The 17,674-nt window shown below is 37.8% G+C and overlaps 2 protein-coding genes across 2 annotated transcripts; both read right to left on the reverse strand.

Annotated features, from left to right (window-relative positions):
• Positions 1–796: 796 nt before the first annotated feature.
• Positions 797–4,671, reverse strand: LOC121756480 (probable sphingolipid transporter spinster homolog 2). The gene is made up of 16 exons (XM_042152038.1): positions 4,296–4,671; positions 3,881–4,012; positions 3,567–3,668; positions 3,376–3,480; positions 3,206–3,281; positions 3,044–3,118; positions 2,790–2,889; positions 2,677–2,724; positions 2,552–2,606; positions 2,339–2,415; positions 2,172–2,248; positions 1,938–2,051; positions 1,691–1,810; positions 1,429–1,557; positions 1,224–1,302; positions 797–1,130 (listed from the first exon to the last, which is right to left on the reverse strand). The coding sequence occupies exons 1-16, from the start codon at positions 4,460–4,462 to the stop codon at positions 1,003–1,005; spliced, it is 1,584 nt and encodes a 527-aa protein (XP_042007972.1). The 5' UTR covers positions 4,463–4,671; the 3' UTR covers positions 797–1,002.
• A 544-nt stretch (positions 4,672–5,215) lies between these two features.
• LOC121756479 (K(+) efflux antiporter 3, chloroplastic-like) lies at positions 5,216–13,582 on the reverse strand. Its single transcript, XM_042152037.1, has 19 exons — positions 13,363–13,582; positions 12,551–12,931; positions 11,950–12,051; positions 11,674–11,754; positions 11,005–11,106; positions 10,766–10,843; positions 10,188–10,256; positions 10,013–10,063; positions 9,379–9,492; positions 9,197–9,298; positions 8,976–9,110; positions 8,620–8,801; positions 8,406–8,541; positions 8,239–8,310; positions 8,042–8,140; positions 7,585–7,746; positions 6,360–6,449; positions 6,119–6,280; positions 5,216–5,593 (listed from the first exon to the last, which is right to left on the reverse strand). The coding sequence occupies exons 1-19, from the start codon at positions 13,408–13,410 to the stop codon at positions 5,360–5,362; spliced, it is 2,400 nt and encodes a 799-aa protein (XP_042007971.1). The 5' UTR covers positions 13,411–13,582; the 3' UTR covers positions 5,216–5,359.
• Positions 13,583–17,674: the final 4,092 nt, after the last annotated feature.

Here is a 17,674-nt window from a genome sequence, read left to right on the forward strand (position 1 = left end):
CCGATTGACCCGCAACCCGAGTAGGGTTGTCCCGAAACCGGAAGGGGCTGACCCGATTGACATCCCTAGGTCGAGGGGTTGATGCAGGTGACGACCTTCTTTGCTATGTTCGATCTAGATTGCACAACTTCCGTTTCATAGAATTGTTATTAATTTATTTTAGTATACTAGTATTTGTTAGTAGTATTATAGTATGTGCACAAGCTCATTATATTTTAGATTTATAAATTTGCATATTTTATACATGGGAATTTTATAGTAATATTGAAAATCAAAAGAGAACACCTTCGTACGAGCAACATGGTCGGTGCATGTCGGGCGCATGACTGCGTGTGTTTCTCATATGGCGGCATGTGGAATCTACTAATGGTGCTTAGAGGTGACTAATAGTGGTATCAAATTAATTATCCCTATATCCCATAAAAATATATAATTTTTGAATAACATAGAGTTTATAAATTAATTCTTCATTCATCCCTCAATAAGAGTAATCTTTTATTATTTCAGTCCATCCAACAATAAAATACATTTTACTTTTTACCATAAATAATAAATATATCTCACATCCACTAACTCGATCACTCATATTAGGTCTCATATTTCAATCTTTTTCAACTTACTATTCTTTATTTTTCTTAAAATCTGTATCCACCATAAGAGTGACTCATATTATGGGATGGAGGGAGTAAAATTGAATGGATATATTTATATAAGTGAATACCAACGTCTGGATGAGAAATTCCTACCGTCTTTGGTGATAATATAAATTAACCAAGGCATCAAATTCACTGCTTCAAATTGGAAATTTCAACAGCAAATTTCAATTAGAAATAAAACCGAGTCCAATATTACAAATCAACTAATGCCATGAAAATATAGACATTTCTTCGGAAATACAAGAATGATATACATAATAAAGAGCATTGAAAGGAAGAATTTACACAAAAATAGGTGAAAAATCCAGCAATGTCTCTCTCCAAAAACTGCTACCAAGACTCCAATCTAAGATGCTTCCGTCTTCTTCTTCTTCTCCTTCTCCACAAGCAACGGGGTGGAATTCGACTTATCCACGACCGAAGCTGGGTGCTCGACATCTTCGTCGTATCTATCCACAGCAGGCATGAAAATTCCTGCATAACATACAAACATCACAACACTTGCACTCTTTACACATTACACATACATGTGCGATAACTTAGATCGATAAAAACAGATGAACACACCTACAACCCAAATTCCAGCAGCCACGAACAGAATAGACGTTAAAGTAAGGGCGGTAGCCCTCCAATTGTTGATCCGGTCCTGCAGACGGTAACCTCCTTATCACGAGAATGCTACTAAAAACGAGACATCCGAATCCTATTTTCTTCTAAATCAGCCTTCTTAACTCTTGATAATGAAACGTGGGACGAAAATAAGAAGAAAAACCTGGAGGAGCCCAACGAGGGGAGAGGACGGGACATCACCAAATACGTGAATTGCTACAGTTGACATTGCCATTGATAATGGTCGAAGACTAGGCTCGACACAACGCAGACAAACGAAATTTACAGGGGCCTGTAGAGGTCATCGATCCAATCTTAATGCATGTTTATAATTTAGTTCAGAATGTGAGGGTGAAATGTAGGAGTACCGATAGGGCCACACAAAATGAACGACTTCAAACCGAAACGGCTGGGAAGAATGGTACCTGGGTAGCAAAAACGAGCAGCTGTCCAATCGCGAAAAGTGCCAGAAAAACATACAGGCTACGGAAACAAAACGCAGCAAAGCAGAATACTGCTCCGAGGAGTGTAGCAAACGACAGAAGCTGCAAACAAAATAGCAAGAATAGAGAAAGTGAATAATCGGGATCTACAAAAATAGCAGCGGCTCTATTTCACTATCCGCAGTTTCACATGTCGTGAAAATGATATGTATGAAGGAATGTGGATCACCTTAAAGGCATTAGGTAATGTGGAATTCATACGATCGAGAACATGACCACCTGCTATTGAACCGAATACTCCACAGATCGCTGTAACTCCACCAAACATATAATCTGCATTGCTCTGGATAATATAGAGCATCGACGTTCAACCCAACAGAGACATCAGAGTTTATTGCACGGCACATTCATCTATTTTTCGACATAAAAGCACAGCCAATTTATCTTTTTCATAAGAGCTTACCATGTGGTATATATTATATCCTGCCTTAGGTCCCCAGTACGAATAGGCGCCGATCACAAAATTATACGCAATATACCCTGCAATCGCCATTGAGAAATAAAATAATTACAAGAACGAATAGTGTTAGAAAAGAAACACTATTCCGTTACAGCAGATAGAAGATTTACCAAGAACATTAACCACGTACACCTGGTTAAGCAAGAGAAGTTGCATATCTTTCCCGAATATTGTTAAAGCTCCATACCTGAAATATGTAACATTCACTCAGAAATCGAAATGATATTCGTATGATCTCAACATCAGATAATTATCTAAGTTGAAACATTAGTGTAGAAAAAATTTTCTTCTAGCTGAACATGTTAGTTCCTAATGTTCTTCACCTTGAAGACTTTGAACTTTCGTCTCCAACCTCTTCCCTCGTGGAAAGGTCAGAAGCTGCAAACACAGTTGAAAATGGTAAGACGATTAAAAAAATCATATATTAGCAATCGAAAATATCCAGCACCTTGATCTTCGGCTGCCAATGCTTTGTTAGCTTCAGCTTGACCGAAACCTGGATGAAATTGGGTTCAGCAAATAGATATCGAATGAGCAAAGTGTGTGATTGCTTTCACAGACCTTTCAACTGCAGAGGTTTCATCACAAAGCCTAATATAGCAAAGGGAAGCATCAGTAGTGCCAACACCCAGAATGCCCATCGCCAACCGAAAGTACTAATCTGTAATCGAGCACAAATCACTCGATATCTGGACGATAATGGAGACAGAGCACATGACTCAACTCCATGTAATATCATTCAATGCTTGATCGAGTAGCGAGTGACTAGTCAATAGAAAATAGCATATATTTTAGATATCGAGTATGAAACGTACCAATCCACCATAAACGTAACCCACTGCAATACCAGTTGGTATACACATGTAAAATGCTCCCAGCCATGCTGTTCTCTATGAAGAGAAGGAAAAGGTGTTAAATGGACATAATGAATAATGATGTGAAGTCTTAAGCAAGAATGTTTCGGACAGACATCAAACCTGTGTGACTGGGGCATTGTCATCTATGAAAGGAGCAGCGAGACTTATGAAAGAGGCCTCGCCAACACCCACTAGCCTACAGAAAACAAAATCCAGGCAAAAATTAAGTAACAGCGTAAAACTAAGGAAACGAATGCTCCATAAATTCTGAGTAATGAGCAATATCTTACATGCGAGCAACCGCCATGGACCAAAAATTAAACGAAAACCCAGAAAAAGTAACTGCAACTGTCCACACACTCAGGCCAACTCCAATGAGTCTAAATGGATTGACACTGCAGGTTCAAGCAGACACAACAATCTATTTATCACGGCGTAATAGTGCCACCACGGAAAAGTCCTGAAAGTGAAGATATATTACCTCTTGGCTGAAGAGGCAAAAACCGGAGATGCCACAAGGAGCCCAACCATGAAAGCAGATGATATAACTCCATCCTCGAAGTTAGTCATGTCAAATTCACCCCTGCATAAAAATTGGGAGAGGTGAATCAATTCTTGAAACATTAGCATTATGTTCAAATTGATTGTCAATCAGTGAATCTTCAACACCTAAAACCTGTCCATTATATTAAAGAAAGATAAAGAAAACAGCCCACAATATATTTTTGGATCATAATTAGCATAACAATATTCACATGTTAAAAATATGTGAAAAATGCAAAATCACAGACTTACTGAATTCCACTACCAGGTGTGCATACACCACTCTCCGAGCAAGTTCTAGCACTCCCATTGACACCGTTACTCGCTATAGCTCCTCGATCAACGTAGTTTATCAAGTTGATCACACAAAAAATAGCAAGTAGCCTGACAACAACAAACAGTTACAACATTTGTCAAACATCATGAGTGAACAATGCCAAGAACAGACACTGCTTATAAATTATACTAAATCATTCTACACTCAATCCTCAAACTATGACAATAAGAAACCCCATTCTTGAAAACCAAAACCAAAAAGATTCGAACTTTTTCAACCCCTCCACCATATACTCTCCAATTCACCAAGAATTTCAATCATATCATAACTATATTGAACTATAACCATGAAAAATCAACATAAACATTTTAGGCAGAAAAAAAAGTGGACCTTTTGGGAGTAAACCAAGAAGGGTTAGAGGTGGAAGCTCCGGCCATATCTTTCTCCGTCTCCAAAGTCAGAGCTGCAGACTGTGGCCGTGGGGCCTGAATCGGGTCCGGGTTCGGATTAGGTCCCGGGTTTGAATTTGGGTCCTGTGCATTTTCTTTCTCCCCCATGATTACAGAAATATTTGGAGTATAAATATATTTATTGGCTTCACTGTCTTCTTCCCTATATTCAAAAGGTTATTTCAACTTTTTCACTTTGTATGCTTTTTAGATTGAAGTCTTTGTTTTTGTGAAAATCATTTGAACTACTGAGGAAGGAGACGAAGGTGGTTGGAATGTTTGTTGCGATGTTTTGCTCTACAAAATGGGATCTTTTGAGTATTTTTCGTTGGATTAGTTTTTTAGGTTGGAACTTGGATGTGACGTCAGTTACATAGTACTGATTCAATCATGCATTATATCCAAAATTGAGTCACAGTGTATTAGTTAGTTTGAAATAACGAAATTGCTTATAATTTTACTTCCATCGAATTGGATTATTGAATATTTGAATTGAATTGGAATATTTAACAAAATTGCTTATTATCATTGAGTTATAATGTTTAACGTTTCATTTTTAATGTGAGAAAAAGGGTTTCATTTTATATGGGATAGAATGAGGTTTTCAATAGATTGAAATATTTTCAATTGTGAATTAGTACACTTTTTTGCTGAAATCCATAATTATGAGTGTTCTTAGCCATGAGTTAGTATTATTTTGTTATAATTCACAATCTACAAACACTCTCAATTGTGATTACAGAATTTATATTAAAATTCACAAGTAAAAGTACTTGAGTGTTTATTAGTTGTGAATTAGTGAAACCACTAACAATAAACACTGATGAACTATAAGCAATAGATAAATCATGGCTAAGACTGTTGAGCAATATATAAGAATGTCTGAATTGTGATATTCATGAATTGACATATGTACACATTGTGGTTAATGCTAAAATCAATTTTAGTAGACAAAACTTGAGCTTAAAGAAGGATATACAAATTCAAGATGTTGTTGAATCATATCTAACGCCCGTCATTACCAACACCTACTCGATTCTTCACATCACCTTCGTCTGCAACAATGCTATCTGTACCTATATCGCAGTACAACACTCCTTTAGCTTCATCCTCCTCCAAAACTACCTCGTCATCGCCATCTATACCACCTGCCTCCATGGCCCCGCTTTCACTCGCCCGAGATTCATACCTTGCACTTCTAGAAGGTTGATATGCACCTACTAAGTCTGCTGCCCTCAGCTTAAAGAAACAAATCATTTTTTCACTTGTAAGATATACATGTCACACGCATCATAAGAGGAAAGAGAAAAAGCAGCAAGGAATGTGTAATTTTGAGAAGTGATGATATGATATCTTGTCCTGTTATTGTGTATGCTCTTCTATTTCTTCTAGCATAAACCTAGGATGTTGGGTTCTGATCATGGCCTGATAAACAGGTACATTGCATCCAATTCAGTCTTTCAAGAGCGAACCAAGCATTTTGAGATTAATTGTGACTTTATCCATGAAAAAAATCAACAAGGATTGATTTCTACACGGCGTATAATAACTGAAGCACTCAATGGGGTCGGGTTGATTATCTTTGTAACAAGGTTGGCATAGGCATAGGCATGATTAAGGTATAAAAATTGTAGAGTGAGTTCGTACTTTTCTAGTTGAATCTAGAGAAATTTTTCTACCTTTGATTCGCAACGTATGCATAGTAATTCGTTTTTTTAAAGGTGGACCATGAATGTGTAATCTAGTGTGGGAATAGAAAAATACCTGCAATGGCTTCATAACAGTCATCTCTTGATCATCACTTTTTCCTACAGCTTCTTGAGCTTGTACTTCCATTGATTCTCTTACAAGTTGTCTTAGGAAGTTTACATCATCAGACATAACACCAAATCCTTTCAAAAGCTTTGACCCGAGCTGCAAACTTGTCTGGAGAATTGAAAGGAAAAACTGTCAAGACGCTAGATCACTTCAACATATTTAATGACAAAAATGCAGATAGAAATACCTCTGTATTTTCAAGAATGGCATCAGTTGCGCCTGCTTTCTTCAATTCAAGCAAATGCATCATGTCCTGTGCACGGACATATATAGGAACCTGCAAGATTCAAGTATTAGCCACTCGGTAGTAATATAATGAATTTACCAAAGTAAAAAAGAAGTTTTACCGGCTACACCTGTGTATGAAAAAGTGTGCTAGTGTGTGTGCAAACAGTTAACTACAGCTTTGTGACGACATCGCTAGAAACGTAATTGGAGGGGCTCAACTGAGCCATTCTTTGATTCTGAGGGGGGATTTGGGACAAATAATCAAGGAGGGGGCAATGTGAAGGCCACAGAACACGGGAATAGTTGAGTCTATCACATAACCCTTATCCTTATACATACATACTATGCGGCACGGATACGGATACGCGTATCAGTATCCGAAGGATACGGATACGCGGATACGGCTCTTTCCCAAACAACCCGATACGCGGATACGTTTTAACTATTTTTTAATAAATAATAATAGTGCATAATAAATTACAAAATAGATATTCTAATGTTATTATACAAATAAAAATAATAAAATTACAAAATATTAAAAGCTAAAGTCAATTTCTTTTATGGTCGATTACACCACATCGATTTTTTGGTTATACTTATCCATATTACCAATAATATTGATCAAAATATTTATTTATAGTTACAAAATTAGACAAAGTTAATGGAGTAATAAATTGGCCCAAAAAATGAGCCCCAAATATACTCCTTTTCCATCGTGACTACTTCTTGCCCAATTCATTCTCCCATTTCCAATTTTCTTCAATCCCTAGTTGAGGCAATAGCGGCGCCTCCCCTTTCTTCTTCTTCTTCTTCTTCTTCATATCCGATTAACTGTCAATTTTGTTCCCAAATCGGATTGAAGTTCGTAAATTGAAAGTTGCGAAGTTCTTCGACAGAGATGGACGTTGATTTCGAAGAGGAGAACCTCAGATCTTTGCAGATAGAGGAGGATGAAGGCCCAATACGGCCCAGCTCGCGGATACGCCGAAGGATACGTATCGAATCTGAGGTTTCCCGGCCCAATACGGCCCAGCTCGCGGATACGCCCAGGATACGTATCGACGGTGTATCCGTCGCGTATCGGTATCGGATACGTATCCGATACGTGATACGGCAACAGGGTGGCGTATCGGTGTTATATAGCATACATATATATGTGGAGGGAGAGAGGGAGAGAGAGTAACCGCAGGAAAGACAAGACGAATGCGCTCAACAGCCTCGAGAGTCTTCTTCTTCCCTGTATACATAATTAAAATAGCTTTGGGGGAATTGATGCCAGCAGACTGCAATACGGCTGGACGGGAACCATCGCCATAGAGAACAGGGAAACCAAGTTTCCTAGATGTCTGTAATCAGTTAAAAATGAAATTGAGTCTTAGGCTCAGCATAAGAAGTAGAAATATCCAACCTGACCAAAAAGAAAATACTAATCCTACCAGAACTGTTGGAAATTTTGCTTTCATTACATAGATTAATTATACTGTAATAGATTATAGAAAATGTAAAAAATTATTGGCTTCAGAATCTGTTTATCACCAACTAAAAATGCAAATCAATACTTGATCTAAAGACAAGATTATAGGTGTCTTGCAGGTCAGGAGCATTTCCATTAGAAATCTCGAGGATCTCAGAAGCACCAACCTTCACAACTGAAGGATCCAGATCAAAAGCGACATATGGCCACCCAGCATCACCATCGATCCCAGAAGCTAATGGGGTTGCTAAGAAATTGGCAAGGACCTTGTTCACAAAAGAGCTTACAAATATTAACTTAAAATCAAACATATTGTCAGCGAGCTAATAAGTTGGATGCATTAGAAATGATAAACGAACTCTACCTGTGCCTTTTTACCAAATCCAACTATCACAACAGGTTCGGTGGCATCAAAGTTCACAGAGTCATCAGCTTTCTGTGTCAATTAAAGAACAAGCTTATTTTACCATCTATCTAAATAAATCACATCAAATACCTGCATAAGTAACTCTCGTTATTTCAGAAACTTACATTTTCATCCTCAAATTTCTCACCAACATAATCAGCCAACTTTCTTCCCACGTCATTCAGAAACGGTGTGAGAGACATTGACAGGACAACAACAATAATGAGAAGCTTGTTCAGTTCAAGTGGTAGCACCCCAAGCCTATTACAAGTCCGGAGTTAGCATGCTGCAATTCTATGACAAAAGAATGATCGACCAAGAAAAATAATTCATTATTACCTGTTTGCCAGTGAAAATACTACAAATGCAAATTCACCACCTTGAGAAAGAAGCAAGCCTATCCTTATGCTCTCTTGGAGAGTCAGTCCAACTCGGGGACCTAATGCCGTTATTATCAATGTCTTGATAACTATCAAACCTGCTAAAAGTGAGATTACATTTGGCCACTCTCGCATAAGCAGCTGCACAAAACAGGTGAATATGTATAAGGGAGTTGAAAAAGATCCAAAATGGAGGTTCTTGAGGAAACTTAATGCATCAAAACAGTGTTGTGCATAGAAGAAACATGAATCATAGAATACACCAGTAAAGGTGACGAAAGATTTACCCACACAATGCCAAAATATATCCAGTACCTGAGTGTCAATCGAAGTACCGGTTGTCACAAAAAACAACCCAAGAAGTAAGCCTCTGAAAGGCCGTATGTCGGCTTCAATCTGTGTGCGGTAGTTAGTTTCCGCTAAAAGAGCCCCAGCTAAAAATGCCCCTAGCTGCAAATAAATAAATTTAGAAACCATCTACCTTAGGTGTGAAGTATACCCATTATAGTATATATTCAAAGTATACAGCATCAAACCGTGTCACTGAAGCCCAACTTTTGGGTAATTAGTGATGTTCCTGCAACTGTAAGCAAGCAAAGAGCGACAAAAGCTTCTGAACTCCTTGCTTCTGCAACAACCTGGAATCAACAGCCGAATTTCATCGCAAGCAAAATAAAATTTTGGATGTTGAATATCTTTATGATAAAGTTGTTCACACCTCAAAAACCCTCCTCAGAAGATACTTTCCACCAAGAGACAGCAGACCTAATCCAAGTAAGGCTTTTAGACTTTCTTTAAGAAGCATTGGCCAAAGACTTTCTTCAACCAAATTCTGCAGATAAAACCTTCGGAAGCTTTAGTAGTAGTTTGGTAGAAACGATGCAGCTTCAGAAACTAACAATCTGATAGGCAGCAGCCTTGCACCCAAAATCAGTTTTGTAGAAAAAGATCTATATGTTCACCATTTAATACTTTAAAATACTTAAGCAACCAGCTAGTCAAATTGGATGTGATGTGCTATCTCAGCATCAGTTTTTTGCAAGACCATTTCTTGTTCAGGTTACAAAAAGTCACGGTTCCAAGATGATGACTATAATCAAAACTAGATGAGTGACTGAAGAAAAAGAAGTGATACCTAATTCTAGAAGTGATCAATGAAACACATTTTAGGAAGTGATACCTAATTCTAGAAGTGATCAATGAAACACATTTTAGGAGCTCTCAGGCTCATCTACTGAAAACTTAAGCAAACAACCACTAAATAATTACAAGATGATTAAGGAACACACAACTGACACAAGTATACCTAAATAGGATCTTATTGTTTATGCCATCTGAATATTTCAATATACCTGGCTCTCCAGTACCGGCAGTATCACAAGAAGTGGGACAACTGCAATGTCCTGCAAATACCAAGCAGTAGGGATCCAAAAAGGTTACTAGTTTTCGAACTCTGTCATATGACCACTCCCAGCCAATTCAGTTTTATTTCCTTAAAAAGATGGGGATGTGAAAAACATAAAACACCTGTAATAGAAGTATCCCTAGAGTTGCTGACCCAAATCTGGTAGGTAGCTCCCCCTTTTCTGCAAGAAGCTATAATAGTGTGTAAGAAATTATAAGTATGACCAATGCTTTTGGCCTTTATGAATGGCCTCAGCCACCTAGTTTTTCATTCTTACTATCATGATAATGATACAAAGCTCATCTTAAAGATTTCTCTAGTACGTAATTCTTTTGAGAAAAAATTGAGCTAAGAAATCAAAGCCTGATGAGTGACAAGGAGGAAACATGAAAAACCGCTAATGAATAAACTTCCAGGTTATTAAGAAATTACATTGAAGAGCTAATGAATCTAAAATAGATCATCATTTAATTCTAAAGCCGTATCTTGTATAAAATGGTAAAGTTCAAGTGTTGATTTGATGGGTAATGGGGGCATAGTCATATAGAGAACTCAAGGCACAAAATGGGCAATAGGAGAAGGAAGAAGACAACAGCTCGATATAGAATAAAAGTCACAGTTTTATAGCTTTTGCATAGTGAACTCAAACAAGCCACGAATAAAGGAGCACCCACTATTCAGGTAATTTAAGCTGAAGTACCTGGAGAACAAATGCTGAAGAAGATAAGGAAAGAGCAGCACCAATAACCACAGCCTCATCAATGCTTCGAATGTTGACCTACAATTTTTCATAGAGCAACATCAAAATACAAAACGGCAGTGAAAGTAAATACTTTTTAATGTCTTAATAAAGGGATATATGGAGTATACATTAATTTTTGCAATCGATTTTCCTTGGAATCAAATCAGTATGGAATATTAGACATACAATTATCTTACCAAGTCAGGTCTTGAGTGGAAAAGAAACTCCAATATTTTTGTTCCAATGGCACCGTTTGGTGGCAGCTCAAATGCTGTGAAAGCAAGAGTTGATAGTATAACCTACAAGGTGACAACACAAAATCAGCATAAAACGACAGCTTACTGCATGAATAATCAAATGGAAAATTCTAACATAACATTACAACCTGGCCTACACTAAATGCATTACTAACTTATGTAACAAGAGACACGCGGAAAGACAATCAAAAAGATGGGCTAAGACTCATCGGCTTAAAGACCTTCATGCATCTGAATCTGCTTGAACTAGTTCAGGTTCCTCCTTAATCAAGCTACCATAATTGAGATTAGCTAAACTAGCTAGTGTCTAGTAAATAAAAGTTGCATAGCTCTAGATCAGAATAGTATATAGTTGTATCATGGTACATAGTAAAAGAACACCACGCAAGGCTAGATGAAATGCGCTCAAAAAAGTTAAAATATGAGAACAAAGTCTGGCATCACTCAGAAGTTGGATCTAGCTATATTTAGCATATTCATTGTTCTTTACCATGGATCACATCTTTTACAGGTAAAGAGCTGAAGTGAAACGGGATGATGAAGACCTTGTGGCAAAGGGACCCAAGAAATCAAATGGTTACAATGAACCAAATATCTGTCTGTATATACCTGAGTTAGCCCTAGGCCAAATGCAAATTTAGCAAGAGCAGTCAAGCGGGCAAGCGAGAGTTCCAAACCCATCTCAAACAGCTGCAAGAACTTATCTGTTAGTTATCTGATAGCCATTCTAAAGAAATGGATAACTTTATATCTTAACTAGAAACTAAATAAAGATGAACACGCGGAAGACAATGAGAAAGTAAAATAGTTGTTTGGGCTTAATCCGAGTTGTCATGGAGGGATTTTAATCCAGTAACAAATAAATATATAAAAAGTTGGACTTACCAAGAAGAGAATTCCCCATTCAGATAGAACTTTAACATCTGTGAGATTTCTAATCAATCCAAATTGGTTGAGAACAACCCCTGCAGAGAAGAAACCTAGAATCTGAAACAGGCAAAGAAATTAGCACTTGTTGACATAAATACGATATGCTACAAAAATCAAAGAATAGATAAAATTTATTACTGTAATATTTCACAGTTGAAATCATAAAATGAGTTAAGTTCATTCTAAGTTTCACATCAGAAAGTACACAGTTGAATGCAGCCAACGTGGCAATTAGAATTATCAAGTTATTATACACAATGCAATGTTGTCAGATATTTGGCTAATAGATTCCTCTACAACAAGGAGGCCTCTTGTTTGATATGTATTGCGAGCCTACAAGGATTCCGGATCCATTTGAAGATGTGAATAAATTCTGATAGGTCAAGAACCCATGATTCTACATAATCATCCAGAACTCATTAACATATAGCTGAAAACATGTGAAATATATGAAACGACAGCATTTTATACACGAAAAGTTGCAACAAAGACAAATTTGTAAAAGTTAACGAATGAAACTTCAAGAGTCATACTCCATGTGGTCAGGTCAACTTACCGGACTAGCTTTAATCGTTTTAAAGACAGGAACCACAAGTACTGTTACACATAAGAATGTCAGCGTGTCCAACCCCAAGTCGTTGATAACATCCACAGCAGCCGCAACATCAAGTGAAGCATGTATCCTAAATCTGATATTTTTGACATGTCTGCGGCTGAGAAGGTGGGACTTTCCGCGACCAGTTACTGAGTAAGATGATAACGGTCTCCCTTTGAAACCATTGTACACAAGATGGCAATTGATTTGACGAATCATGGACAGGGATGGGGAACCGGCCAACTGACCACAACTGGATGAAACAGTAAGATGACATTGGGACGGGAGGGAAGCCGAGGCCATTGATCTAACGGGATTAGTCTGGAAACTGATGTCATACCCCTGCATTAAGTGCAAGTTGATTAGCCATTCAATTGCCACACGAGTTAAAAACATATCATACAGATTCACATGTATAATCAAACAGTCAAAAGCTAGAACATATCAAATCTCAACACAGAAAATGTGTATACATTCTGTGATGACATGAGGAACAGTATCTCAACATATCGCCAGCTGCAGCAAATTAACCCACTTAATAGTAATCAGTAAAAGGAAACGTGAAAGACATCTCAAAATATCTCAATTTTATTTTCAACAAACAAATTCAGCGCAAGTTAAAACAATGATCCTCTCATTCTCCAACTAAATTGCAAAGGAAATCGATCAAAATCAAAAAGCAAAAAATTACCAAAGCGTTCAATGAATTAAACATGTAATTACGAATTCTACGAGAATCATACAGAATTAAACGATAATGAAGTGAAACTGACTTTCAATCTGTGGGCATGAGCCACTGCATCCAACATACTGACATTCATGAAACCAGAACAAGCGACCTAATCAAACAATTGCAGCTAACATTTGACGAAGGCACACTGAGAAAGAGTCTCCGGAGTTGAGATAATGGAGTTTGCAGAAGGGAAGGAGGAGGAAGCGGAGGAGCCACACGTTCACGCCATTGGAGTTTTTGGAGCTTTTTGAATAAGAGAAATAAATTTGTCATTTTAGCGGTCACAAATCACAATATCAAAAATAAAAAATATGGATGATTGTTATGTGATTACGTGGCATTTTCGTGTTTCTTAATTTGGTGTTTTTAACAATCAAATATTTTTAAATTACAAACAATTTCTAAATAATAAATTTAATATTAAGTTACTGCATGCTCAACAAAAGCATATAAATAGCCTCTGTTGTTAAGGGTGAAATTTATCATGTCACAGGTTGAGTTATGGTTGACGCACAATTAAAATATAAGGGAACTGAAAAATAGTACCCAGAAAAAGAGTCTTCTTAAGAAAATTCACATTTAGGCACTTTTGACGGTGAAAAATCACAATTAAAATATTTCTTTTGACCATTTTACTCTTAAGGCCATATTAAGTCTATCATTTCACATTTTCTTATTTAAAAATATTTATATGTACATATTAAAAGATAAGAAGATCTCATCGCAAATAAATTATATATTTCACCCCACCTTTAAAATCTTCTCATAAAACCCCCTCACAAAAATTTCAGCATTATATATTTTTTCCGGCAATGCACGACTTATTTATTTCAGTGATTTTTTCTCTACTAATTTTCGAGCTTCTACATTTGTGTCTCTTTCATTCGTGTGTTCTCATTTTTTTTCTTGTGTGAATAGTTATATTTTCTTCATTGTTTCATATAGCTCTGCTTATTTTAATGGGACAGGGGGAACGTGTATGATATGCAGTGTACAGACTTGGTGCGTCGTTGTGTGTAGAAAGCATGAGCACGTGCATATCTATATGAAGATCCTCGTATCTTTATTAATTGGTTAATTAGTGATTTGTCATATTTTTTCATATATGTTTATGATATTTTCTTGTTCTTTAAGTTATGGTATTTCGCATTATAAATAGGTGTCATTGTTATTCCTTTCAATGAACGAACGAATGAATTTATGAATGTACGTTTCTTTCTATTTTATTTTACGCACTTTGTTTAAGCTTGAGTTGTCGACGGGATTCCGCCTCCCGGGACTTCTCTTTTATCTTGTTTATCGTCTCCGGCATCGTGATAAGGGAAATACCCTTATTAGCATGCCTCCCTATTTATAGGGTCAGACCATCGCAAGAGAATTATTGGAATCAATGACACCATTATGACTAATGGGCGACTGCTAGTTATAGACGTTGTAAATGTCTCTCATACTCAATGAATCTAGACATCTAAGAGAGTTTTCGATGTATCTGGACTTATATTAGTACACGGGAAATGGAATGTCTCCCCACATCTCCCGGTGATATTCTCCCATGTCTCCCGGGGGATGGATGTTTCCTAGGGGACCAACGGGAACTGTCACTAGGAAACGCCCTTGTGACAGCCGGGATACATCCCGTGGGACGACGGGAGAAAACCTCTGACCAACGCCCTAAGGGGACAACAGGATATGTCCCGGGAACTCCCCCGCCATTGGTTGTTCTTAGACCAAGGCGAACGATCATTCTCATAAACCATTTTCCAAGATCCAAGTTCAAGGCGCCCAATGCACGGGGACGGGCCACGATCCCACGACATCTGACATGAGATGGCTGCAATGGCACACACATGTGAACTTCACAACCCGTCACATGACTCAATCTTATTCTTTCATATTTAAATGGCAAACTTGAGTTCATTATTTCTCACTAACTGGGAATCGATTTATAAAGAATAAATATACAATGATCATTTACTCAGAATGTAGATCAATTCTAAATTTCACAAAATTACATCTTACGCCTGAGCCTGAGCCTGTGCGACCCTCCCCTTCTGACGCTCCTCCCACCATTCTGGATACCCCAATCTTTTAAAGCAAGTGTCTCATGTGTGTTTTTTGTTTTCCACAGTGGGAATACCACAATCTTGATGTGTCGGGGCGGTTTCCCGGCCGGCTAGTGGCGGCGGGGTGAGACGATGGTCCATTCCGGTGTGGCTGGCGATTGCTCTGTGCGGTGAACCCATGCCCGATCTCCCTAAGTGATGAATCGGCGTTACCGCCGTCGGTGTCTATGGTGGGTGCAGCGGACGTCGGTGGCATGATTCAACGTCGAGCCGCCTCCGTCTTCACCCACCCGTAGGCTGTCGCTACTGATGGGTATGGCTCATCTTTCAAGATTTCTCGCCGGATTGAGTCGTACTCCTGATTCAGTCTTGTTAGGAACTTGATTAGCCTCTTCTCGCTCGAATGCACCCTGTACTGACCAACTCCCTTGTCGCAGCAAGTCACGGGCTGCTTCTGGCAGTGGTCAATATCCACCCATAGCCCGTGGAGTTTCAAGTAATATGTCTCTAAGTCGAGATTTCTTTGTCTAATTGCGATTACTTTTTTTTCAGATCGTGGATGAGGTATTTGTCCGCCTTGTTCTTAAAGGTCACGGTGAGGCTGTCCCACAACGCCTTTGATGTTTGGTGGTGGGTAAATTCTGAGATGATGTCGTTCTCGATGTTGTCGATGATCCACGAGAACACCACTAGGTCGTTCTTTTCCCATTCATTGAACCCTCTGCTCCTGGTTCTGGGGGGTTGTTTCTGATGTAGGAGTACGCCCCTCAGCCTCCGATATTCACCTTGATCAGTCAAGACCATAAGGGGTAGTTCTTCTCATTCAATTTGAATGCTATGGTGATGCTCTTGTTGTTCTTTAAGCTTTTCGTCTGTTCTTGATTGGGTTTTGTATCTTCCACTATGTCTGACATGTTTTTAGTGTAGGATTTGGTTTTTCTGGACTAATTTTGGCTAAAAGCAGGTCGGGTATTAGTATATATTGGCTATGATGAAATTTTCTAAGCCAGGATCTTACTGCTATGAGGCCATGTTAGAAATCGGTAGAATGATTCTTTCTTATTCACTGAAAAATGTACAAGGATTGTAGAGCTTATATAGACTAGGCTATCTCTATACATGGTAAACCTAATTTACATTTATTTGCATTCTGTCTATGGTATGAATTGATTCCATATCAATCGTGTATATCATGCTTCTGATCTCGTGTGAGTTCTTTCCAACACTGAGCATCTCCAATAGATCCCCTAACCTAAGATGAACATAATGTATAACATAAAGTGTTAATTGTTTTGACGGGACTCATCTGGAAAAGAAGATAGATCCCTAGTTCTGTGAAAAACTGAAAATCTCCACTACCGGTGAAACTTGGCCACGTGAATTTTTTTCCACCAATCTTCTTTCTAATCTCCTTTTATATAGAGTTATATTGGTCAGATTAGGGATTCGTGGAGGTTGGACTTTGGCCAAAACTGTTGGTCTTTACTAATTAAATTGAGCCTAATTTAATACATGCCGAACAGAATATTATTATCCGTCACTACAATAATTTAACAATCCTACATGTTTGAGTCAAAAAATTGTATGAAAAGATACAAAATAAGAAATCATACACACCCCCATCCAAAAAAAAATAGTCTCATTTGTGGACGACACGAGTTTTAATGAGAAATTGGTAAAGTAAGAGAGATGGGGGAAAAAGTAGGTAAAGAAAAAGTAGGGGAGAAAAAGTGGATAAAGTATGAAAGTAGAACTTTCAATTTTTAGAAATGTGACTATTTTTTGTAGACATACCAAAATGGCAAATGAAACTATTTTTCGTGGAGGGAGGGAGTAACATGGTTAGATATGTGCGTACACACATGAAACCACTTCCAGCGTGTGTCAATGCATTTCCTCAAACCCACAAATTTATGATCCACAAAGCCATTACATTTTTGGAGGAGACTAAAAAGCCTCCCAAACATGTTCTTGTCCATCTTAAGTTATCAACACAAGATCTACCGATAACACCAACCATCCTATTCCGGTCGGGTGCTTCATCTTTGGCGTAAGGAAGCGCTCTATATAAGTTTTAGGTGGTGTTTTTTTGTATCTAAGTTTTGAAGTGGTATATGAAATATTGCTTCATATTAGAAAAACATTGCACATTACTTACCATAGCACTAGCATGTTTTTTGTTTCATGTTGTTTTTTGGAGGACCATTAGTTGCTTCTAACAAGTGAGAAACCGTTAGTAGTTTTTTTATATACTATGGTTCTTTCATTCTTTGCTTGTTTTTCTTTTTA

The sequence above is a fragment of the Salvia splendens genome, chromosome 11 (assembly GCF_004379255.2).
Source record: "Salvia splendens isolate huo1 chromosome 11, SspV2, whole genome shotgun sequence".
NCBI classification, from domain to species: domain Eukaryota; kingdom Viridiplantae; phylum Streptophyta; class Magnoliopsida; order Lamiales; family Lamiaceae; genus Salvia; species Salvia splendens.